General features: G+C 42.0%; 1 protein-coding gene across 3 annotated transcripts in view; it reads right to left on the reverse strand.

The window, feature by feature from the left end:
- Positions 1–253: 253 nt before the first annotated feature.
- Positions 254–26,074, reverse strand: part of LOC117948246 (helicase ARIP4-like) — a 59,740-nt gene continuing 33,919 nt past the window's right edge. For all 3 annotated transcript variants that reach the window (XM_034877806.1, XM_034877808.1, XM_034877807.1), the window contains 21 exons: positions 18,462–18,705; positions 17,714–17,847; positions 17,341–17,505; positions 14,196–14,413; positions 13,861–14,043; positions 13,573–13,706; positions 12,925–13,121; positions 12,607–12,810; positions 12,334–12,472; positions 11,780–11,957; positions 11,193–11,411; positions 10,577–10,695; positions 10,223–10,347; positions 9,270–9,369; positions 8,975–9,180; positions 7,312–7,487; positions 6,513–6,709; positions 6,150–6,349; positions 5,901–5,990; positions 4,117–4,212; positions 254–3,737 (listed from right to left, as the gene is read on the reverse strand). In XM_034877806.1, coding sequence (XP_034733697.1) covers positions 2,638–3,737; positions 4,117–4,212; positions 5,901–5,990; positions 6,150–6,349; positions 6,513–6,709; positions 7,312–7,487; positions 8,975–9,180; positions 9,270–9,369; positions 10,223–10,347; positions 10,577–10,695; positions 11,193–11,411; positions 11,780–11,957; positions 12,334–12,472; positions 12,607–12,810; positions 12,925–13,121; positions 13,573–13,706; positions 13,861–14,043; positions 14,196–14,413; positions 17,341–17,505; positions 17,714–17,847; positions 18,462–18,705 — 4,424 coding nt within the window. In that variant the 3' untranslated portion in view covers positions 254–2,637. The remainder of the gene's footprint in view (positions 3,738–4,116; positions 4,213–5,900; positions 5,991–6,149; positions 6,350–6,512; positions 6,710–7,311; positions 7,488–8,974; positions 9,181–9,269; positions 9,370–10,222; positions 10,348–10,576; positions 10,696–11,192; positions 11,412–11,779; positions 11,958–12,333; positions 12,473–12,606; positions 12,811–12,924; positions 13,122–13,572; positions 13,707–13,860; positions 14,044–14,195; positions 14,414–17,340; positions 17,506–17,713; positions 17,848–18,461; positions 18,706–26,074) is intronic.

A 26,074-nucleotide genomic window follows, 5' to 3' on the forward strand; every position in this document is an offset into this window, starting at 1 on the left:
TCTTTATTATTTTCTTCTTTCTTTTCAGCTGATGAATGGACTGCTTCAGTTTCTGACCCATTGTGAATGAGCTTCATTTACATGTACATAAATGTCTCATATTATGAAATACATAAGATTTGTATACCAATTGTGATCAAACTCGTGAACAGGTAGGATATTCTGATGCATGAATCTGAGCTCACATAAGGTTTAAACACAGCTCAGCATTACGGTGAATATTCGTGTATTCCTCGTATCCTTTTTTTTGGGGGGGGGGGGGGGTTCTCATAATCAATAGCTGATCAGTTATCTCTAATGGGATATGGTATTTAAAATGTGCACAGTAATGCACTAATTGGTTGGTACACATGCAAGTTCACATGTACTGGGTCAGACTAGCAGATCGTCACTTTATCATTAGTAATATGACCATACAAATGTACAAACAAAAGAAAGAAAAGCATAAAAAGGAAGCATTGTACAAAAATAAAAATGAATAAATATGCACCGTTACGAATAAATTAATTTGGTAAATTCAAACATTGTAAAAAGAAGAACAAAAATGAAACATAAGTAAACTAACAATTTCAGCCTGAAGAACAAATACAGGAAAGAGAAAAATAAGGAAATTCTCAGTCTTTAGTTGATGATGTTCCGAGTTTCACTTTCAACCAAAGAGCTGGAGGGAATTTGAAGCTCTTGCTGCAGCCATTTTGGAGGAGAACCTTTTCCATTGAAGGACAGTGCAGACCGTAGTCGATCGGTTTGTGTGATCAGAGGGGATCAACTGAGACAGTAGAGCGATGGTTTGTAGTAAATTTAAAGGGAACTTGGTGACATGCTGAAGCTTTCCCAGCTTTCAACCATTGAACAGATGTATACATACAGATTTGTGTCTCTTTTACAGTGCAGTACAGTGCACAGTGTTACCTGCAAGGTCATACAGAGAGATGGATATGTCCTTCTCGGCTGTGAGGATGCTGTAGAGACAACGTGTTTGCTGTGGTGGAGTTTTAATTCAGCTCTACATTGTTATTTTTTTTCTTAAGACACAATTCTCTTCCACGGAGGTCTTTGATTAGCTTGTGCATTTCTTGCTTTTTGGCAAAGCTACACCATCTCTTTAATAAAAATAAATAAATCTGTTTCACAATGACCTCGGTTCCCAAAACGAGATGAAAGAGGGAAATAAAAACAGCAGAGCAGAGAGGTGCAATCTGTGTTGTCAGAATGAGCTTCCAAACCGATTCACACAAGTTTCTTTTTTTCAAATTTTTAAATGATTCCTTTGTAACCCTTAAAAACAACACACAGACACAAGAATAGTAACGGGACAAGCGTAACCGAAGCTTGGGGTCTGCAAGATCAATTCCTCTGGGGTTGTACGGATACATATATAGGCTTGAGTGAGTGTTTTGCATCGCTTTTCGCTAGGCTACAGTAAGACTGTGGGTGAGATTCAGAGAGCCGCAGTGACCGCCTGTCTCTCTTTACCTCCTCTCTCTCTCACAGTTAACATTCAGAAAGATGGAGGCAAAAAGGCATTTTCTGTTGGTTGTTTCTCCGCTACGAGGAGGACACCTCATAAAAACACAGTTTTTTTTCTTCTCCTTTTCACCTGGCTGTCTTTAGGCAATGATTGATCTTTAAAAATCAAAAGAGATTACATAAATATAAAATGCACTAAATAAGAAAAATCAGATCTTCCCATGTCTAATGCTTAAATAGGAGTATTGTTTTTAAAAAAAAGGCCTGGTTTAAAGGCATTTGATTAGGCATACATTCTTCCATTACAGTTTTAAGGTTGCAGTAATTGCCTTTAACCTCATCAAGCCTCAACCACCTCTTCAATAATCCAAGATGATCCCACTTCTGTAGTTGTTTTTCTTCAAAAACAAAGATTTACAATACCCCCTCTGTCCTGGCAGTGAATTATTATGTTCAATCAAAATGCTTTTTTTTTCTTTTTTCTTTTTTAAGTTGAGTTTGATCTTCTTTACCTTTTCTTTTTACCATTTGAAGAAAATATTCAGTAGCAATATTTAACAACTAACGAAGAATACCATTTCAGTTACTGATATTTAACAAACACTTCTACCAGCTTACTAATTTTTCAAATCTTTTTTTAAGCAAATCAACGCTACTGTCACCTTTTTGATTAGCTGAAAAAAAAGCAAAAAGTCTTGACATTTTGCAAAGCTGCAGAACTAGAATCTCCAAAGTAAACACTACAACTAGTGGCCATTTGTGGTCACTACAGGCCCACACTCAGCAGTTCTTAGTCCAGTGATTAGTATTTCAATGCCAGTTTTTCACAAAAACTTGGAAGCCCAAAGTCCACTGATTTCCATTTCATTTCATTCATTCATTCTTCCCCTGGTTTGATCTTCTGACAGTCAGCATTACGATTAGTAGCTTGTGTCCAGTCTTTCTTCAATCCCCATTCAGACTGTTTCTCCAAGGCAGTAGAGACGAACAAAGGAAACTCTTTAGCAGGGGCTCAGTTGTCACCATGTCAGTTGCCTTTATTTTTTTGTTAGTTTCACTCACGGCCTTGGGCACGGGCCCTTTGAATCCAGGAAAACAGGATGACCTCCTATTTCGATGAGTTCTAAATTGAATCAATCTTACTCAAACAATATCATCATTCGTCTGTCACTGTCCCCTCACCTCAATTACATCATCATCATCATCAGAGCTGCTAGAGCTGCTGGAGCTGCTGACAATCCCGCAGTTAATAAGCACCGGGCCCCGGCAGCCCTCAGACCGCGCTGAAGGGGAAAAGGATGAAGGAGAAGATGAGGAGGAACTGGAGGCAGCAGTAGGAGGGTACTGGGAGAGGAAGCTGGCTCCAGCTGGACCAGGAGTGGCGGCTGGACCCGGTAGCCCTCCAGGGAGCATGGAGCCTGTGTAGAGGCTAGCCATAGACTGACTGTAAGACAGAGGGAAGCCTGCTGGGAGCATCCCAGCCATACCCACCATGCTGGGGCAAAGCATAAATGGCGGCAGGGCTCCTGGAACGGAACTGGCAGCTTTGACTGATGCAGAAGATGATGAGGAGGCAGCCGCAGTGGTTGTTGAGCAGGACGAGGAAGAGGAGGTGGGGTCTGCGCTGGCTCCGCCAAAGCTGAACAAATCTGGGTACATGTAACTGGGGTCCCCCAGTTGAGTGTGGGGCGGCTGGAAGTAAGGCAAGCCTGCCCCCATGAAGAGTGGGTGGTCCAGTGATCCACCCAACATGCCAGAGTTGAGGCTGAGAGGAGGGAGGCCGTAGCGCCCGGTGAAGGGGAAGCCTTGAGTGGCCAGAGAGGCTGAGGATTGTTTGCCTGCAGAGGGCTGCTTACTGGGCTGCTCATCCAGGGGTGGGGTAGAAGCGCTGCGCTTGGAACCTGTTCTTAGGTCTTGGGCTGCAGTTATGTCCATGTTGGGCTGGAGTACACTAATCACAGAGGCATCATGGTTGCTCATATTTTCAGGAGAAAAACTGCTCCCACTGCTGCCATTGGTCTGAACCGGTTTGGTGGAAGGCAGGTTGTTCTTGTTGCTCTCTGCTGCCCTCTCTGGCTGAGCTCCAGAGCCTGCGGCGGGGCCAGCTCCAGTGCTACTTGTGTAGCGCTGCAACTCGCTGATGATCTCTGGGCCGTCAGGTGAAAGAGGGCGGGGTGCAGTCTTGAAGGGTACCTGCTGCTTCCTGTCAGGTGACAGGCAACCGTTACTGCTTTTGTTTGACACTTCCTCCGGTATAGCTTGGGAGTCTGAAAAGAAAAAAACAGGAGGTTAGATATTAGCTTTTGGACCGGGTTTGGTTAAATAATAATAATGTCAATAATAGTTTGTGTCTTATATTTTTACATCTCTAATTGTCTAAATGAGGCTCTTTAACTCAAAGATATTCAACAGGGCGTCCTCAGAGTTAGTCCGGGGCTTCTGCCAAATTATGTTTAAAAAAGAATGTTTTGGAAGTTTGTTTTTAAAAAAATGAAAATGTCTGAAAACCATTAGGCTGTACATAGTAGGCTACGTGTAGCTTGGGGTCCCTACTCTGTCTCTCCTTCAGCTAAGGGTTGCTTGGCATTAAAACGTAGAAGATCTCTGCTTCAAGCAGAAATCAGATCTGGTAATAGATCACTCTACCTTTGGGTGGTGCTGTAGAACTCTCCCCTGCAGTCTTGGACTTATTAGCAGCTCTGATGGCAAAGATTCGGCCGTCGGACGACCTGATGTAAGTCCCTAAAACAGACACAGGTGAAAGAAATGATACAGTAGTACAGTACACAAAGTTTACTGTGACCTACTTCATTAATTGAAGGTTCTTAGAGAAGATGCAGCATTGTGATTACATGTAGGGTTACAACTGATGATTGTTTTAATTAAAAGGTGCTCTAGGAAATGTCGGGCAACTATACTTATTGTTGACTTCAAGTATTTTCAATTAAAACGAGACTGGCTTCCAGAGATGGCAAAAGTACTCACTTCCCGTACTCTGGTAGAAGTAAAGATACTGATTTAACTTCTTTACTCACGTAAAAGTAACAAAGTACAAGCTTGGAAATGTAGTTAAAGGATAAGTTGCCTTTTTTTATGCAAAGCTACCTAGACCACACACGTTACCAGAGTGCAAGCTGAGAAACTTAAGTGGATGTGGAAAAAAGGCTCTTTATATGCCATTGCCTACACTGTAAATGGATGTCTGCCAATAGGCCTAAAACATCCCATTTATGATTATTGTGACAGAGACTGGGACTCCAGGTTAATAAGATTCTGACTGAGTAGCAAGATATGAATTCAGTGGTGATTCTGTGAGAATGATCACAAATCCAGTTTCTCTGTTTTAAGAACATTTAAAGGAATCTACATGTATGTGTGCTCAAATATGGCTTCTGGAAAGAAAGTAAAGGACTAAATATGAATTACTAAACTGACATTAATTAAGAAATTCCCCAAGCACACTGGCCAGAAGTCATTCTTCATGCCTATCTCAAACATCTCTCTGAGGTTACGGCCGAGGATGATCGGGACTGTCTTGCTGCTTGTCTACCGAATCTCTGGGATCTCCGTTTTCTTCATTCTAATCATGTTGCAGTCCATACCACTATGTGCTAACGTTAGCACCATCAAGCCACAATGATTTGCCACGAATGAATGCAGAATGTCGCTCAATCTGTTGAGTCGGCTTAGTGGTGCGTCAAGTGCAACGTACTGTTTATATTTACATCCAATTAGATTGAATATGGTATTTATGATATGAACAATAATAACAGTAACTCCAGTAAAATTATTTGATACTCTTTAGTGAGGACTAGTTAGGAGCTGTATTTAAAGCTGATTCTGGTTTTCAACTTGGCCCTAAAACACGGACGGAGACAACTTCTTTCTTTTGATGCTTTATTATAATCAAGCAACATGCAACCTGGCTAACAGGTGAAGAACACAAACAACAAAATCCCTAGCTAACTTACTTTAAATGTGCAAGAACTAAAGACCAATACAACAACAGGCTTAAATTAACTGACAACATAAGTTATATGACTTTAACACAACTACGATAATTCTCAAAGAAGCCCACCCACAAGCTCAACTGATAATCCTCCGACGGGACAGCTATGGTCTTTTTTCTTTTCTCCCACTCTTTTCTCTGTGTGGCGCGTGCGCCCGCACGCGGTGTGAGGCGCGTGTCTGCCGTCCCGTCCCCCTCCCTTCTGTGCTTCCCCGCACTAGCCCCCCACCCCAAATCCTTCTTGTTGGGTAGTGGCTGGAATGCTGGAACACCGTTTGTGTATTCTTCGTGGTGCAGGCGGAGACAGCTTATTTTTGTTGCTTTTTGTAGACTCTGGGCTGTCTGCAGAGACCGTTTTTTTTTTAGCCGATCCGCAGCCGTTCTGCAACTAGTGGAAATTGGGGGTAAAGAATTATTGTACCTTTGGTGCCTCTGATGATGTGGATGCTCTCTCCAGCAGTGATCCTGGCCTGGACATCTGTTGAGCTGTTGGTGCCTGGAATCACGATGTCTGAAAGAGACAAATACAGACTAATTTACCAGGAGTGGATAGAAATACCAACTATTCCTCATCCAATGTCAGGGCCAGTAGAGGATTCTTCATAAAAACGCATTCATAGAATGAAGACAAAGTAAAAGGCAAGATCAAATACATGCACAGTTTGCCTACCAGTAGTGGTGACGATCCTCTGTACAAACACACCGGCTTTTTGTAGGCAGTTGATAGGAAAACCTCCGAGGCTGGATCCTGATGAGTCATTGCCTGGGTCAGAGCCTGCAGACACCTGACGGGGTGTCATGGGAACTGGAGTTGACTGGACTGGCCGGACAGTGGCCCCGGGCTTCTCTTCAGTACGCGGAGGTGGTCGCCTGAGCAGAGTTATTTATTTATTAGTTCATTAGTTGTTGTGTGCATTTTTAAAAACAGGTTAAAAGGTTGCTAATCAATTCCCAGTGAAGGGTTCTTTTTTATTGAAAGAATATCTATATATAGATAATATAGTATATTTTGTTGCTATTGTAAGTCACTGACCAGTTCCTCTGACTGAAGGCGGGGATGTTAGTGAGGCTCTGGTCACTGGCAGGGTAGTAGTGAGCGTAGGATGGGCGAGTGTATGGCACAGACGCCCTCTTCTCCTCTTCGTAACCTTTCTTTGCTGCTTTCTTCTCAGCCTTGCTCAGCTTCAGCTCCCTGCGGTCTATCAGCAGCGACTCGTGGGGGAATGGTTGCTAAAAGGTAGAATGAAGAAAGTATGTATGAGAAGCAGAGGAGCTTATTGGAATTTAGAATGCAAACATCTAAGTGAATACAAGTGAAAATAAAGTCAATTATTATAAGTAATTAAATGAATTTGTCTGGAACCGGTAAAATATCTGCAATTAAACAAATTCTTAGCCTCACAAAGCAAGCTAAAAATCTTGTGAGCTCAGGTTTGGCAGAGTTTAGTCTGGAAAACATTCACTGAGAATCCAGCAGGTTTAATTATGAGGTGAATTACCACCTTTCAAACTGCAGAACCTCAGGAGCTATTTAAAAACAGTGTTAGAAACATAAAGCAAAGCGTGACTGCAACTGCTGGCAGAATTCTCACCTCAGATTTGTTCAACAAATAGATTTCGATGGATAAGGCTAACAATTCTTGACCTTTCCATTGTTACATAATAACCCGTGACATATTGAGCAGAGGACTGCCAATCATCTCTTGGACAGCCTACTTGAAAATGAAACTTCACCACAATGAATAATGCAAAAACTGTATGCAGGGCAACACACACGTCCTTTTAAAGCACCAGTAGGCATGTTGGGGACAGTGTCTCCTCGCTTCATATACCTTAGTAACCTGGTGCGGATAGAGGAGCAGAGCCTTCCTGAGGACACTCTCCATGCTGTCGTGGGGCTGCAGCTGGACCTGTGACCAGTCAGGCTCCTCCTCCACAAAGTGAAGAAGAGACTCCACTTCCCTCTTGGTGAAGTTCAACACAGGGTTTAAGTCATCCACCACCCGGTCTAATAAAGGGAAGGAGAGAAAATGGGTTTTAGACAGAGAGGAGGAGAAAGGAAAGGATGGGAGTTCAAAAGAGAGCAAATTGTAAAAAGTAAAAAAAAAACATTAAAAAAAAAAACATGGACCAAAACAAAAAAAGCTGATTTCCTACAGCTCTCCAAAGCATAAGCAGCCTCAATCCGTCTTGCCAGTCAAAGCTTACAGCAAACACTTGAGACAGTTTACTGTGTGTCAGACAAGAACTTCTTGGCAGAAGAACTCTAGTTTCAACTCAAAGAGGATTATTTAGAGGTTGTTTTTTTTCTTTTTGTTTGCGCGGTGGTAACACAGAAGAGCCTGGACCGAGTCTGATTACTGACAGATGTTTGACAGCGCTGTCAGCTGAAAGCAGTAATATTTACTATACGGGTTATTCATAAAAGAAAAGACGGGGTGCACGATATTTGGATCACCATGAAGAAATTTACTTTAGGCTTATTGTATTTTAATGTTTTCTATTTTCCATTCTGATCATTGTTGTACTTTGTTTGGTTCTGTTTTTCTTCTTCCTCCCTTCCCCTCACTCCTGAGTTGGCTCATATAATTTGGTTGTGCTGCAATTTTGGAAATTATTAAAATTGAATAATGCTTTTCCCAATCTGTAAGGAATAAGACTATTTTAAAAAGGCCCACAAACTCTACCGCTCCATCTTTGGTGTGAAAAACAGCAAAACAAAAATATTAAGGAAAAACTCAGGAGCAGCACAACTCATTTCACATATGTGAAGAAGGCTCAGGAGACCTTAAAGACTGACACCTTAAAGACTTAGGAGCATTTAATGAACACTCAAATGAGGAGACAATTAACCAGGCAGTACAGTATAACCACAATGTGTTATTGCGCAGTGCCGTCCCCACTCTCTTCCTGAAGGTGTTTTTAAAGCTGGAGGCGTTCCATTTAGCTGATCCTTTAAGGTAAACAAAGATATTCCAGGGGCCTAACACACGCTAAAGTCTAATTCTGCCCCTCTATCTTTCTCTGGGAAGTATGCTAAAGTAGGGCCCACCAACCAGCCACAGTCCTGAGACAAAACATTCCCTTATCATACAGCTGCCCAGATTCCCTAAATTTGAATAGATAGATAGATAGCTATATATAAGAAAACTGGCAGAATAGACATTGCCTTGGGCTTCCTTTGTGTTTTCTCAGATCTTTGCAGTGTAAATTGAGACAGCTAGGTAGAGTATCTGTTCAATCTAAGTTTTCTGTTGCACAACTAAAACAACCTTTGAACGTACACGTTCCACCAAAACAAGTTCCTTCCCAAGGCTATTTTGCAGCGGCACTGCAGCTTTTCTCTGTGCCTAGCATAGCCCAAGAAGATTGTGACAGATTAAATGAAATGCCCAGACCTTTTTCCCCATCCCGGAATGCTGTGTGGACTAGGCAGAACCTCCTAATTCTCGCCTAAATATTCAAACAAAGTCATTTATGCCTTCTCCGACTCACCTGACATGCCCTGTTTGGAGATCTGACGGTCATAGATCTTCTTCTCCAGTGTGAAGTCGCAAACCAGCCGGTAGATATGACATGGCTTCCTCTGCCCGTAGCGATAGACGCGGCACACTGCTTGGGCATCATGGCATGGGTTCCAGGAGGCGTCAAATACCACCACACGGTTTGCCCCAATCAGGTTTACGCCCAGACAACCAGCCCTGCGGGTTATGTTTTGTATTGTCATATAATGTTCCCACCTTTCACATCCATTTTCTCTCATTAATATTACTGTTGTTGTGTGTTTTACCTGGTTGACAGCAGGAAGACCCATGCTGAGGTGTTGGACGGATCGTTGAACTGGTTTATCAGTCTCTCTCTCTCTGAGGCCGTTGTACTTCCATCCAGTCCTTCAAAACACCACAAAACCAATAAAGAGTTAGATGAGTCTTGACAAACACTTTTGCTAGGTTGACAATGTGACTTTGTGGATACAGCTCCTATTTATGGAAATATCTGTGAAATACACAGAAAGGAACTCTACAATGAATTCCTTGCCGTGACTGTGGAAGAGTCAGGCATGTTATCAAGACACACCAGCAGATGGCGGCACTCATTGTAAGTCAACTAGAGGAGCAGTACCACTGCACCCCCAAACCACTGTAGTCAGAAATACAGTCAAGAGATGATAACTTTAAGACACAAAGATGGAAATGTTAGTACAGCTTGAATCTGACTGGGTCGGATGTGTGACCCAGGGATTCCACAGGCAGCCGTTCCACGGTCTGTGGAAATAAACACATTGACTTTAACGGAAACCAAATTACTCCGGCGCCGTTTTGGAGCGTTACGCATCCTGTGGAATTTGGGGATAAATGTGCAATCAGCACACGCAAAAGGATAACATAATGCATAAGATATACTTATTGACAAAATTGGTTAAAAACTGTTCATAGATAGATAAATAAATAGATAGACTTGCAGTTGCAATTTGTATTTGGGGAAATTGACTTTTTTTTTTACAAAAAAGAAAAGTAAAACAACAGATTCATGAGAATGTACCATTAGTTGAGCATGGCGGAAAGAAAAACTGAGTTAATAAACTGTACAGAATATTCAGAACATGTTCCACTGAACGACAACTGATCGCAACATGCGTGTCACCTGTCACTGGGCCTTCTTAGATTTACAGTTTGAGATATTTATTGGACCAAATACTGAACAAGGAAAAACATCTTTAAATAATAATTACTGATCACTTACTGTAGTAGTTGAGGTTGCGGACCCAGTTCTGGTTGGGTTTGTCTCTGCTGGACATGTTGGGCGAGGGAGGCACTGGTCTCTTAGCCAGAAAATCCTCAATCACCGTCAGTGTGGACAGACTCTGGCTGCAGGAGAAAGACAAATGGCAGAATTAGGGATTGGATCACATGTAGGAAGCTTCAGCAATGTAAAGTAGAATTTAACCAAATCAGAAAATTAAAGCTGAGGTTAGGTTCCCACTTAGTAATTAGCTACAGTTAGTTTTTGTTTGTTAGGTATATCACAAGTGTAGAAATAACTGAAAAGAAAAATAATTTATATAAATCCAGTTGACTAGTGTGTTAGATTTCGTACCTGAAGACAAGGATTTTGTCTCCCTTCCTGACGCTCTCCTCTATCAGATGGAACAGCAGCACCATTTTTGCAGAGTTCTCCAGGAGGCCGGGCTTGTAGTCATACATGATGTCCTTTGCCTGGCCATAAGAAGCGATACGGTTAAAATGAACTGTACTATTAAGCATTACCCTTTACATTCATACACCTTTACAGACTTAAAGGAAGTCAGGTTACATTGCTTATAAGGAGAAGAGGCAACAAACAAAGATGAGAATTCTATTGAAATGCTTAACTTTGCACTATTCAAGGCAACATAAATTGTGAGATTGAACTTGTTCTAAGTGTTTTGATACAAAACCAGTGCCTCATGATGTCTTAAAGAAGCATGCACCATCATGCACTACCGAGCATCTATTTGTAGTCTTCTTCATTATACTGTGGGTGGCAGCACTGAACCAACAGTGGCATCTCAGTAAGGGGGAACATAATGTTCCGTTTGATGTTTCCAACTGAGATTTTGGTTGAAAGCATTGGTGGCATTCTTAAAAAAATGCATGATGCAGGTTTATGTTAAAGGAAGCAAACATATTATATTAGTTTCAAAACTCTTTTGTATCCAAGTCTTTTGACATACCCATTCATAAGTGATGACCTGATTGGCTTTCTCCTGCAGCTGGTTGAGACTCAGTCCACCAATGGGGTTAGGGTTCTCCAGACGCTTGGACTTTTGATTGGGTGTGGTTGGACACCGGGCAGGACCTGTGGAAGTGATTTCATCAAGGTCCAAGTCCTGGTCACTGGCCAGGTTTTCCTTCTGTAAGGCCTCGTACAGCACATCTGGATGGTTCCAAATCTGAAGAATAACGGAGTCAGCGGTGTGAAAACACTTAAGGCAGCAATCATTGGATTTGCCAAGTATGATAAATACACAGGAATGAATCTTGTTGCAGAGGCCTGTTGACTCAGATGGTTACTTGTGCAACATTATTACGTACTGCAGGGACTCACACAGAGCAAGACGACATTTTTAGAAGTAATTTCAATGTTTACACTGTAATTATAGATAAATGACTAACATGTGTGAAATGTTGCATCTGCACTAAGTGCAAAAATCATTTGCACCTAGTGCTTATGCAAATTTTGAAGGCATCTACCATGGATGTTAAATAAAAGGTCCTTTTGATTCTAGGTAGCGTTCCCCACACATGCCCTCCTCCTCACCTTGCAGCAGACGCAGAAAGCCTTCAGTGGGTTGAGGCTGAGCCAGCCGGAGTTTCCTGCCTCTTTGAAGCGGTTCATGAACTCTGTGTAGAGTGCCCTCTGCAGGGGAGACAGACGGACCAGGATCACATGTTCCTCTTTAGAGGGCAGCTGGTCTTTCAGGACGTCATGACCTCGCCTGGAATGTACACATTTTTTTTTTAATATGACTTAAAATGAGTGCGACTGTTTTATGTACTGCTTCTAGTCTTAATACTAAAAGCGCTTTTACATAGTATAGGAACCATTCACACACATTCATACAATGGCTGCCACCTGCTCATCAGATAAACATTCACACTCCGATTGTGCAGCATTGGGAGCAACTCTGTTTTCAGTGACTTGTCCAAGGACACTTCGACATGGAACTGCAGGTCCAAGGATCAAACTAACAGCCTTCCATTTGGCAGGCAACCGCTCTACCACTGAGCCACAGCTGCCCCAATAGAACCTTTGTATTCTCTATTAAATCTTTTAGGAGCGTAGTTGTGGATTTGTAAAGGCAGCCGACTTACCTCTGTACGAAGCCCTCCAGCAGGCTATGCAGGACGTGGCTCCTGTACCGCATCAGCTGGACGTCCTGAGGCGTGCTGTCCACACACTGCCCATTAAGAATGGGACGCTCAAACATGTTACTGAATTCCTGCCGTGTACCTGAGACACATATAGGAAATAAAAACGGTAGTGAGAAGATTAACAGGAAAACAAGCATTAACATCTCCATGCTAATCTAAGGGAGCAATTAGTAAAATTATTTCCTGAAACAAAACGCTGATCTTGCCCCATACCTAGGAAGTCTGGTCGGACAAAGTCGACCATGCACCAGTACTCGATGAGGTTGTTCTGGAGCGGATAGCCAGTCAGCACCACGCGGCGTCGGGTTCGGATGTTCTTCAGAGCCTGTGATGTGCTGGCGTGGCAGTTCTTGATGCGATGGCCTTCATCACAGATCACCAGGTCTGGACCAGGCCGGGCCAAGGCTCTCTCAGTAGCTGGAGGAGAGGAGAATGGGCAAAAATACCTTCAATGATATTCCGCCCTGGTGCTTTAAAAGGTAACATATATTAAAATGATTTTCTACACCTATTTGTTTCCTCCTCTCCCACCTTTGAGCAGTTCCTGCTGCCTGTCCTCTTCATCCAGGTCGATGAGAACTGGCCCCGTTGTTTTCTTGGTCTTCTTTTTCCTCCCGGGCACAAAGCTCTTCTTCAACGACAGGAGGCGGTACATCTCGTAGCCCATCAGTAGCACCCCTCCGTCCCGAGCCCAGTTCTCCACCACCTTGGCTCTGGAAGTTGTGTTCCTAGGTAAGGTAAGGAAAGGTAAATAAAGTTACTTCTTGTGTTTCTTGAAACACCTCAATTCCAGTCACAGAGAGGATTTAACACTATATTTTGAATCACTGGTCCATTTACACAGAATGAACACCACCCTCTCCTCATTTGTGCTCTCCCAAATTAATACAGAAAGTTATACTAAATGTAAAAGTACATACAATTTAACAAGCCCAGTGGCACACAATCTAAAATGCAATGTTGGAGCGGTTTGCTCTCTTAGGGATGGCTTACAAGATGATATTGTATTAAAGAGAGAAAACCAGAATAAATAGTTGTAATTGTAATCATTCATCTAATTGTGATAAATTGCCAATTAACGGTTTCATTTTTAATAATGTTAAGATATGTTATTAAACACACACACACACACACACACACACACACACACACACACACACACACGTTTCCGTTACTCACTTGTGTTCGTCGTTGAGGATGTGAACCTTAAAGGCACGAGGCGTCACCAATCCTGGGTCTGTATCTGGAGGTAACGCCTCCAGGGGCGGGACCCACATGTTGAACTCTGACAGCCAGTTCTGCAGTGTGTTCACCTGGGAAAAAAGTAAGTATATAAATAATCTGAGTCAGTTGCCTCATTGTCTTCCGGTCTGATTTGATCAATATTCTTATCATCATACTGTGTGTCTACATCTAAGCACATTTGACCCTTCACATTTCCTTGTATTCCAGGCCACAGGTGCTTACAGGTACGATGGCGAGCACGGTGTGAGCCTGGGTGTGCCTGAACAGGACGTCGATGAAAGAAATGACTTGCAGCGTTTTGCCCAGGCCCATGCTGTGAGCGAGGATGCAGCCGAATCCGCTGCTGCTGCCGAACCGCTCCACCGACTCCACCAGGTTGTCGTACAGGAAACGGATTCCACCGATCTGAAGAGGAGACGGGAAGAACAGAGACGGAGAAATGAGTCGGCTGTCCCTGACTTCAAGAAGGTCAAGAAAGAAGGTAATTCTTACAGTATGACTTGATGGTATTGTAAAAAAGGACCAAGCGTTTGCTTTGATTGCAGCAGTAATGATACCTGGTGTGGTTTGACTGCTCGAGCCAGCTGAGCTGACAGGAAAATGTCGTCCTCTGTAGCTGGATGGTTCGGGTTGACCAGCACCCGGCCCTGGCTGTCCGCTCGGTTAAGGGCATCGTTGACGTGCGCACCGCTCTGCTCGCTCTCTTCTACCTCGATGGATTCGCTGCTGAGGTGGTCGATGGAGTCGTCCTCGTCCGAGCTCAGATTGATCACATCTGCCCAGAGGGAGGATATGAGGTTTACAAAAGTCACATTGCAGCTCTTGCAAAATGTTTTTCTACAACCCACTTTAGAAAACACATTTTGATTTCAGACTGACAACTATATTCAAAAAGGATTTGATGTTGCTTTCACATATGTATTCAAGCACATTTTATGTACATAAACTAAAAGGAAATATTGGATAAACCTTAAAAGAATTTCTAATATATAGATATGTTATATACTATTATAGACTATTCAGGAGGGCCACGTGTTTCTCATCAGACTTTAATAACACTTTCTGATGAAGAACCTTGTAAACGTTATCACAGGATAACTAAAAAACTGAACAAAAGAAAAACTCAGGAACACCTGAACAAGTAACATAGTACTGTTGATCAAAGAATAACTTTTCACATGAAAATAAATCACTGCGATATTTGTATTTGCCTTGATACATTTATCAGGGGATGTGTGATGAGGTGACAGCATCAGACATGAACGTCTGTGTGTGTGTGTGTGTGTGTGTGTGTGTGTGTGTGTGTGTGTGTCAGACAGACTAAAATCCATATCTGATAAAAAAAGGACTTGAACGTCAATAGTATCAGGTGTTGAAAGTTATACAAGCTGGTGGACTGCAAGGGGCACCACAGGAAGAGGAGGGGTGTGTGTGTGTGTGTGTTTGTGTGTGTGTGTGTGTGAGAGAGAGTGAGCTTATATAAAAGGCAGTGAATGGCTGGTTATACAAGTAGGATTAGAGTGGAGGGGGAGTCCAGTTATGCAACCCCAACTAGAAATGTCACTGACTGTGCCACTGCAAGTGTGTACGTTATTTGTAAATAAATAAATAATAAATAAATGTGTGTGTGTGTGTATTCTGGCTCATAACCACGATTAGCCAGCTTTAATTACAGACCCACTCTGATCTGCCCTACAGACACACTCTCCCTTCTTCTCTCTTCCTCTCCTCCCTCCATTTTTGTTTTCCTCTCCTTCACTTATTTTCTTTTCAGTTCCCAAATCTACACATTATCTGTCTGTTAGTTTGTTCATCCCAGCTCTCTCTCTCTCTCTCATTTGTGTGTGTTTTGGGCCTGCAGTCTGCTCCGTCCTCTTTCCAAAGACAGAACCTATGTGTTTATCCCCAAATGTGGGTGTTAAACGTGTATGTTTATCCTTGACTGTTAGAGGGGCTCTGTGAATGTGCACTCAGACAATACAGGAACAGCATGTTCCCTGAGAAGGTTTTAAACATTCTAATGCACCAGGCTGCTAATCCACACACACACACACACACACACACACACACACACACACACACACACACACGCACACGCACACACACACGCACACGAACCGGGGAGCTTTTTGACCTAGGTTGTTAACAGTTTGCATTGAGACTTTCATTAATCGGGTTAGCACTCAAAGCACTATGGAGTCTATTCAACCTTGAGAGAATTTAAAGAAATCTGCATGAATGAAGATTTATTTTTTAAAGTAAACAAAACTTCCTTTATAGTGTCTTTACTGTGCATAGAAGTCCCTTAATTTGATAGATCCAGTGTTATCACTTAACTGTCTTAGTGGGCGTGATGCACATTATCGCCAACATTCATTCATAAAAATCATCCAAAGATATATCAAAGATATCTGCTGTGTTTAGGTTTTTTGAACCTTATTCAGATTTGGGTTGCCTTTCAATCCTCTGTCATTTACCACAGATATTCAAGCTGAAGCTGCCTTTTAATGTGCCGACTTTCCAGACCCCTGGGCTTAGAAAGCAATTTCAAACAGAGTGTGTATTTTAATAAACGCAGGGCTGTCATGGGACGATTTAGGATTCTTTGCTTAATCTCTGAGAGACTGATGGTGTAGAGATGCCATCAGTCCTGGTAACTGCCCTCGAGCAAGGTATGGGACCTCAAATTGCACGTATATTGGCTTTATGGCCTGTGTTTGAACTCAGTGGCCGAAATGTCAGAATGTAACGTAAAATAAAATGGCAAGACAAGGAACATTTTAAAATCACATTAATCATGAGACCATCAGTCTGAACTCTCAACTTTCATTCATGTATATCGTGATTGTAGCTTTATTCATGTCCCTTTCTCTGACACCTATGAATCAAAACTGAAAACCAATTACTTTAACAGCAATGTTGCAGATTTTAAAGGGGCTTGAATCTTTTTTAAAACATCTTTATATGTTATACTGAAAGGTAGATTGTAAAACGTACAAGGCTGTATTTTAAACACCTTTCTCAAAACTGAATCTATAAACAAAGCTGTGTTAAGCATGGTGAGAAATAATAGGAAAAAACATTCTACTGAATCCTTAGTTGTTAAACAGTGAATCTATCCTTTATTATTATTATTTTTAACTGGACCTAAATAACTTTTAACACGTGACATCTGAAATACGTTGTACCAAAGCTCACACTGAGCTGTTTCGTTATTTTAAGATATAGCATCTGGCCTATTTAAGGCTTTGCCTAGATATGATGACAGCTCAGAATAAACAACTGGATGATGGATGATAAATTAACTGCACAGCTCTGGGTCCCCATTTGCTTTCATGACCTCCCACAGCCATCTGACCTACTAGCCCACTTAAACAATCAAAATGTCCAAAAGTAATCTGTACCAGAGACTTTCAATGTGTGGGGCATTATTTAGGCAACTGAACTCCTCTGTCATTGTTCCCTCAACCAAGTTTGTTTTTCTGTCAGCATGTCTATCCAAAAATACAAAATAAAACACATTTTGTCTCGTGGTAATTAGACTTGAGTCAAATAAAGTAAGAAGTCAGAAAAACCGTTCCAATTCCAAGTATTTGTTTCAGAAAATGATGACTACATTAGGTAATGCCGAAGCAACCTCTTTAAGGAATGTTGCTCATCGGAGTTGCTCCAAGACGACTGTATGCAGTGTGTGAGTCTCACCTGATTTTTGTGTGTGCTCTTTGGCCACGGAGGTGGGTACGTTAGTCTTGCAGTCATCCTCACTTATGCCAGTGCTGCTGGAGTCCAGGCAGATCACTTCCTGTCTGACCGACTTCACTTCGTGCTGCGATGCCGTTGATGCAGACACATGCTTTGTCACATCACCTGGAGAGGAGAGGAACGATGCAGCAAAAAAAAAAGAAAAGCAGGAAGACGACGTCAATAGCTGAACCCTACAAGTTAAGTCATTTGGTCAATGGTTGGGATTAGGAAATTATGATAATGTACAGTACATGTCAGAGAATTAGTTTCAATGGACCAGTGGGGGCTGTTAGTATTTATGGAAACATTGTTTGGGGGTACACACTCTCACCAGTTGTGTATTCAGGCAGCAGTGGTACGGGGAAATCAGGTTTGCTCGGCTGCTCTAGACGTTGCCTCCTCTCCAACTCGTCCTGCTGGGCGGCTTTGGTCACTGCCTCTAACTGATGCTCCCTCAGTAACTTCCTACACAGCCACAGAGAAAAACATATTGAATTACTGCATATGTTTGTATATACAGACACAGTTATATGTTTTTACAAAGTAATAACTGTCATTGTATTTGTGTACTGCAGGAAAACGCATGGTTTTTGATGTATACACATTAATATGATGCTGAAGCCTATCAAACAGAGTTTTCCTTTCTGTTTTTAGCAAAAAAAGCTGCTGCTGTTTCAATCCTTTCGTCTCTCTGCAGCCACTGCTCAGTTCCCCCAGTGAAAAAGAAAAATTGCAACTTTGCAAAAAGCTCCCGCAAAATTAGGTATTTTGGGCAACAACAATCTCAAAAAAAGGCCGTGAAATCTTGGAGGGACTGCGTTTTGTTGTAATATGCTATATATGCTGTGTTAAATTCACTTTTATTGCTACTGCATTGACCTGCACATCACTGGCCACTCCAGATGTCCAGGGTCTACAGTTGCAATTACTCTTCATCTAAAATTTTAAAAGAAATAGTGGCGAGTTAATTGTTGCAGTTTTTGTGTGCAGTTTCTTAAGCATCCCTGTAGGATAAGCAAGTGTCTGTCCATTTGAAGTCTTTGACTGAGGCGTTGAAGAGACGCCGCCGAGTTCAGTACCTGATGTTGCGTCTCATGTGTGCTGGTTTGGAGCTTCTCTTCTTGGTTCCTGTCAGGGCGGAGGGAGAGGAGGTGCTTTGGCTGGCCGGCCTCGAGCGGGGTCTGGAGGCCGGCTGGGAGGGAGGAGGGCGGGCCGGCGTCCCCCCTGACTGTGAGGTAGATGGGGGTGGGGTACACTGCCACACGGCCGAGTCGCCTCCCTGAGCCTCATTCTCGGAGCTGAAGGGGACACTGTGGGACTGGTCTGTGTGAAGAAGACGGAAAGAGAATAAGGGATGGTTAATTTTAGTGTAAAAAATAAAATAAATATTTTGACAGGAAATTAGGCTGTGAGTTTAGATTATTATCCTTCATGATTCGAGATCAATTTTACAAATATGCTAAATAATGCTACACTATTGTGCGATTCATTTCCCCCCTGCTTCCTCTACCACGGGTAAAGAACCTGTTTCAGGTGTCGTTTTGCAAATGAGCCTTAGTCACAAAAGCTGAATTGTTGGTGACTGAGGGGAAATGGCACAAAACAGCCTTTCTCTTTGTAACTCAAAAGACATTTTAAATTATCAAACATATTCGGAACTGCCACATCCAGGAATCCACTGTATTTTTAGGCTTGGTAGGTATCTGCTCTCAGCACTAATTGCACGTGTAGTTACACACCTCTTAATCATAACTGTCAGTTAACAGTAAAACAAATCATATAAATGAAACATTAGGGGATGAGAACAATTCCCAGTCAATCATGAAGGTCCTGCCAGTAAAGCTTGCAGACAATTTTACTGTATCAGTACCAGTAGGATATCTTCATTGTTCAGGTGTGTGTGTTGGTAAAGATATTTGTCTAGGGTTCAGAAAGGCGTGACTGGACGAAAGATGGACCAACAGTGAAAACACTGAAAGTCTGCTGTGCTATTTGTTAAGCTTTGGATAAACCACAAACCTTCTTTCTAAACTAAAGTGACCACTGGCCGCCATTATTAAAGACATCATTTAATTTTTGTCCAACATTAAGACAGAAGCTCACTCCTTTCCTACTTTAAAAACTCCCCGACGACTGATCAATTAAACAAAGAAATTACTCAAATAAAAAAAGGATAACCGTCGTTATTTCAACCAATCCTTGCATCTATTCTTACATTTAACAGGACTTGTTTTGCTTGTCAAGCTGCGGATATCTTTCTAATGATGCATGTTTACTGTATTTTCAATGGAAACTTTTCAAATGTATTCAACTAAACTACATTTAGAAAACACCATTACAAAGATGCCTCTCCTTTTGAACCACAGCACACTTCAAAAAAGAAAAACATAAAAATGGCACCATGTGACACCTTTAACTCTGTTCTGCTACCCTTATTTCTATTCCTCAACCTTTTTCTCTAACCATGTCTGTATTTCTAGTTCTTGGTTTCTTCTAAGGCCTGTACTACAATGTCACCTTATTCTTCTTCTTCTCTCCTCCTCCTCCTCTCTCTCACTTGTTCTGGCAGAGACACACTGAACCAGATCTGAGGCTTATGTAAGAGCTGGATCATAAATATGGACGGCTTATGAAACACAAGGAAGGACACAAACACTGACACACCCGAGTCTCAGTTACCCACATTATGGACACACGCACCACACACACACACACTCACGCATGCGCACAGTGCATGGCCGCTTGCGATGAGCTCACTGCGAGTTGAAAAACAACTTACATAAAACGCCTTCAGTCCATCTACGTGATAAACTGGCTGCTAATGACACCATCCTGTCTCAGTAGTTGGTGTGTGATTGTGGTATGCTTATGTGTCTCAGAGTGGCATTTCACAACAATTACCTTGCAATCATTGCTATTTGAAATTAGTGAGTGCCCAAGGCTATTTATTTAGAGCTGTCATACGTCCACCAAGCAAATTTGACATGCCACAATAGAGGTCTTTACAGGTTTCCCTCAAGTAACCAAGTAAAGACCCTGAATCGGAGTTGGGAGAGGCAAAATTATAGCTACACACAAGTCTTATTTGTTTAAATTAACCAATGCACATCAGGTTTAGGTAGACTATCCACAGGTTTGTTTCAGACTGGGTCCAAAACCTTGGACCTTTGAAACACATGATTTTGTTTTCATTATCAGCAAGACATAACAGCAGGGAAACAAGAAGTTCTTTCACATGAGCATGTCCCAGATCTGATTTACACATCCCGGTTTCACCCTTGCCTCCAGCTCCACCTTACACAACGCTTATATAACAATTCCTGAAATGCAGAGCCTCAACCAACACACACACACAACCCTAAGAGACACTCAGGGGGCAGACAGGAAGGGAATCAGGAGAGGGGAGAGAGATGAAAGCGAGGTCATCATTCAAAGAGAAATAGAGATACACTTCAGAGTGAGAGGACACACACACACACACACACACACACACACACACGAATGTTTGCAATTCTAATGATAATTATTTATAGAGAAAGGTCTGCTTAAATAGCTTTCTGGCTAAGAAGACCAGAAACAATCTGCTTGTTGTTTGGGTGAACTAAAGTGACTTCATGTATTCTCTCCAAACACGTTATGTTTTTGGCAGCTAAGGAAAGCTTTGTAACTCCACTGTCTGTAATCTCTACATTTGAACCCAAGCCGAAACTAAGATTTGGTTCTTGGCTTTTTCTGAATTTCAAAAACTAATTTATTTGTTCAGAGTAACTTGTTGCTGAACAACCAAGTGTCAACTACTCGCACTTCACTGCATGATGGTTTAAATTCTCTACATTCAGCTCCAAAGGCATGCCCACCTCATTGAAAAAACAATCCCTGGTGCACGAGTCCAATAGAGTTGTTATCTTAATGTGAAAATTGGGAGTTTGACAGTCAACTGTTGCTAGGTGACAGAGTCAAACTTAAACATTCGGCTGCTGGTAATGACAAGGTGCAACCGGAAAAATAAACTAAATCAATCGTGACAATGCGTGGGCAAAATGAGAGGATACACTTATGAAGGCAGTCGAGCCCTTGGCCTACATCACCACAGACGCACACTGAGCAGAGAAAGTGAGAATGTGTCTTGATGAAATACTGAATCATCGGCAGTCAGCAAGTGTCAGAGTAAATAAGCACCCGCAGCATATTTTCTAGGCCATTAATTTGTTCTGTTGGACACTCCCTGTGGGTCTGAGACGTGCTGCTACGCACACACAGAACAACTAAATGTACTTGAGAGATATGTGCTCAAAAGAATGAGGGGCCGCCAGCAATAAAATCATAGTTAGTGTGTATTTGTGGGTGTCTGTGTGTGTGTCTCTCTCTCTCTCTCTCTCTCTCTCTCTCTCTCTCTCTAGAGGGGGTTTTCAGGGGGTGAAATGTCTTCTGTGACCACATGGGTTATGTAACTGGATGGTTATATAACAGCTTCTATGTATATGTTAAGTCTTGTATAATGGTGCGTTCATGCTATCTGGGAATATCAAGGACCACCACCAAATTTTTTTTTTGTGACTTTGAGTGTTTACGTGATAGGTCTTCTTCTTCTTCTTCCGTTTTATTGGCATTTGGCATAAGAACTTGCGTCACGGTCACCAACTGTTGGGTGTAGCCTTGAGCATCAGGTGTGTGAAAACATGAACCTCTGATTCCCACAGGAAATGACGTGAATGATGACGTTTTCACTGGGAACAATGTTTTTCCGATGACCACGAATGCACGGTAAATCCTCGCACAGCTCTGACAAACACAACAACCCAGCTATGCAACAGCACTCCCTCAAGTATGTCACTGTTTTAAAGATAAGACTGAGACCACAGAAACCAAACTTTGTACCCCCTATAGTTTATACTGTAAACACAGAATGAATGTATACAGCATCTAAAAGCAGCAATATAACTTATGAAAACCTCACAATGAGTACTTGAAACAGAACATATAATAGCATTTTGCTGTTGAATATTATGAATAAGGCCTTTTCCGGATATAGCATTTTCCGATTGAGACGTGGGATGTTCCGGTAATCAGGTTTTGGAGGAGTTCTTTGGACATGTACACAGCGCATTCAGAATATGCGTCTCAATCGGGGATGTTACTGCAGACTTATGCTCAGCTCTCTGCGTTACTATAGTTGCTTTACATAAACCTAACAGCCAGCAGTTTGCATTTTAAAGTGCCCAAATTGTGAAATAAAATTCCCATTCCAATTTTTTTACTTTTTCTGGGATATGCACACACATCGCTACGCCAACCTTTTCAAGAAGCTGGTGGATGGAATGAATGAGGGGGGCAATGCTAACAAGGTCCAACAAGTGTACCACCGCTGGTAAACTTTGAAATAAATGTATTTTGCACAGCTACATGTAAAAAACGGGAATATTAGTGGAATATTCACTTTCCTAGTGACTTTTCCATTCTTTTCCAGACTTTTCCATGTAAACTAGTCTGGCTATCACCAGACCAAGCCAAGCTCAAAAGATTTGAGATTGAGAATTGCTCTGGAGAGTGTGCTCTGTATTTTCTCTGGACAAGAGGCGTGACCAACGGGCATAGTTCAAATGACGCATTTGGATAGTCCTTCAACTAATCAGACCAATGATCTAGGGGACGTAAAAACAACAACGGCATCCATGGGTTGCTGTCGGTGGCCGCTATGTTGAATGTAAACAAGAAGCTGCTTGGTCGCTTCTCTATCCTGTTAAACCTGCCAATGGCGCGCCAGGTAGATAGTTTTCAGTCAAGAGTGTGCGTGTGCGTTTTCACACAGCGGCTTCCCTAACCAACAAATCCAACTTTTAATATCTGAACTTTCGTTGCACTGGCCGACATACTGAAATCAATTAAATGACAGAAGTGGACAGCCTGCCTTAGTCTCGCCCTCACGTCCTCCAACTGTCTACATAAGCAGATTATAGATGATGGAATATTGACAGACAGACAGACAGACATTGCGATGGAGAGAACACAAGCACACACACACACACACACACACACACACACACACACACACACACACACACACACACACACACACACACACACACACACACACACACACACACACACACACACACACACACACACACACACCATCATTCACAATTAATGTCTTAAATCAGGTCATTTCTTTCACTCCATGTTAACTGATTTAACATTAAAATCATTCATTTCATGAATGTTTAGTTGGAATTAGGTGTGAAACTTATATTTTTTATTATCCATTATTTTTCTAGATAATAATTCCTACATTTTTGCTTTATAAAAAAAAAGAAGGTGAAAATGACAAACCTGTGGATTGCCACTTAGAGAAATGTATGTTTTATCTACAGACTGCTTTCACGTTCTCGTTTTAAACTCATCAGTGTCTGCAGGGGGGACCCGAGGAAAACTATCACAAGAATCCGATGTGGAGAAACAAACAGCAGGTTAATGAAAAAGAAGAAAAAGAAGCCAAAACCAAAACCAAAGAAAAGAATACTTGTGAAAAAACTGTTGTGGTTTCCTTCCTGAGACAAACTGAGATTTAACTGGTTTACATAACTTGCCTTGAGAATGACAAAACAAAGACTAATGCGGCACTCAACATACCACACACAGAAACCAACACACACACCTATTTTATATAACAGTCTGCTGTTCATCATAATGAGTTATTAAGGCTGCTTTATTAGAGCGAGGCAGGTTAGTTATAAAACCCTCCCACTGTGTGTGTGTGTGTGTGTGTGTGTGTGTCAGAGAAATGATGAGGCGGTGCAACAAAGACGAAAACAATGAAAGAAGGTAGAGAGTCAATTACTACCATTCTTATGTATTAGGTTAAGAGAGAGCAGCAGAGAGGTGAGTCAGAACACTTGTGTATTTATGACTGTGGTAGTCATGCTATAGTCTGTTACATAAACCAATGTTGCCAGCCTTTCAGCCTCCAATCAACTTTTTAGAAATCTGACCTACTCAAAACCAAACCCTTTACAGCTCCTTATACATTGGAATAAATACTGGCCTTTGACAGTCTGAATCTGTTGGTACATCGTCAGAGTTTTTCGTAAATTCCTTCTGACCTCAAATAAGCATGACGTAAGACTCAATGGATGACTTCTTTTACTTAGGTGATGAGGTGTTTGAAGACATGTACTTGGTGCTTGTATCCTGTAGTTTAGTACAGAATTTCAGAATGAAAACTGAGGAATGTCAAAAAGAGCTCACTTTAACTTGACAGCGTTATGAACACAGGTGCAAATTACTATGTTCAGGAGATGAACAAACCACACTGTCAGTGACAGTGAATTTCTTTAACTGAACAAAACAAATTACCAAAAGCAATTTCTAGGTTTCTACTACCTTTGTGACAAAACCAACACACAGCATGTATGTGTCTCAAACATTGAAATAACATTCATAAGCCACCGTAACCTATGGTTACCTGTAGCATTATCCTTTTCTTGCATAAACCCTTAGGTAGGTGGTGGATCATTGTCATTCAGCTGTTTGTACAGATCAAACATGACTAGGCCATCTGCGATGTATTTTCAATAGGGATGTTGAAATAAATCATTGCAATGCAGACAGAGATGATTTTGCATTGATGCAGTGACAGACCATAAACAAGCATTGCCTACTGATGTTCCTCGTTGATTTTCCGGTCGCTGCTTTAGCTTGTTGTCCGACAACCCCATGCGGCGAGTTACATGGTTAAGCTTTAACTTCAATTAATTAACCAAAATGGTTTGTTACTTGGGCGCTCAGTAAATTCTCAATAACACCATGTGTTTCCGGACATGGAGTCAAGACTGCAGTCAGCACTGTAGCGGAGGGATGAGTTGGAGATGAAATTTGCATTTATGATCTATAAGACTGAAAAGCCAAAGGAATGAGAGACAAACAGAGAAGACGTGGGAAAAAAAAGAAGCAGAGAAGAGAGAGGGGAGAGGGGAGGGGGGAGAAGAGTGAAAGGCATTGTGCAGTTCTGGGATGAAAAAAAAGAAAGAACAAAGAAAGCAGCTATATGGTCTGACAGGAGGAAGCAGAGAGATCAAAAAGACCCAGACTTTAGACAAAGACAGCGGAGGGAAGTGGGAATGAGAACCATGTGGCCCCACTGGTGAAGCCTACATCCTGCTCTAAGCTGTGGCGTTATGAAAGCAGCCAGACTACACGTGTTCCCAGGGTTTGGCCTGACCCGGCGCTGTTGTGAAACAGGACAGGTTGTTCCTGCCTGGCGCTGAGGCCAATTACAACTGAACAGAGCATGCAGAAAAAGAATGTACAACAAACTCCATCCCGTTTTATTGAACCACAGGTGTTGTTGCTATAAAATTGGCTCTTGGTTTTATTTATTTTAATAATCAGTAGTTCATTACTGATGGAGAGATTGTACTCACACGAAAATGTGCGAACACACACACACACACACACACACACACACACACACACACACACACACACACACACACACACACACACACACACACACACACACACACACACACACACACACCCAATGGATTTGAGGGAGAACAGTGTGTTCTTATAGCCTTTATTACTATTTGCCATGCTACCTTCGTAGAGATGACATGGCATCTAGTATCTCTTTTCACAACAAGTTAAACACACATAACAATACCTAGAGTTCCAAGCATGTAGACATTCATTA

Source organism: Etheostoma cragini, chromosome 7 (assembly GCF_013103735.1).
Source record: "Etheostoma cragini isolate CJK2018 chromosome 7, CSU_Ecrag_1.0, whole genome shotgun sequence".
In the NCBI taxonomy this organism is placed as follows: domain Eukaryota; kingdom Metazoa; phylum Chordata; class Actinopteri; order Perciformes; family Percidae; genus Etheostoma; species Etheostoma cragini.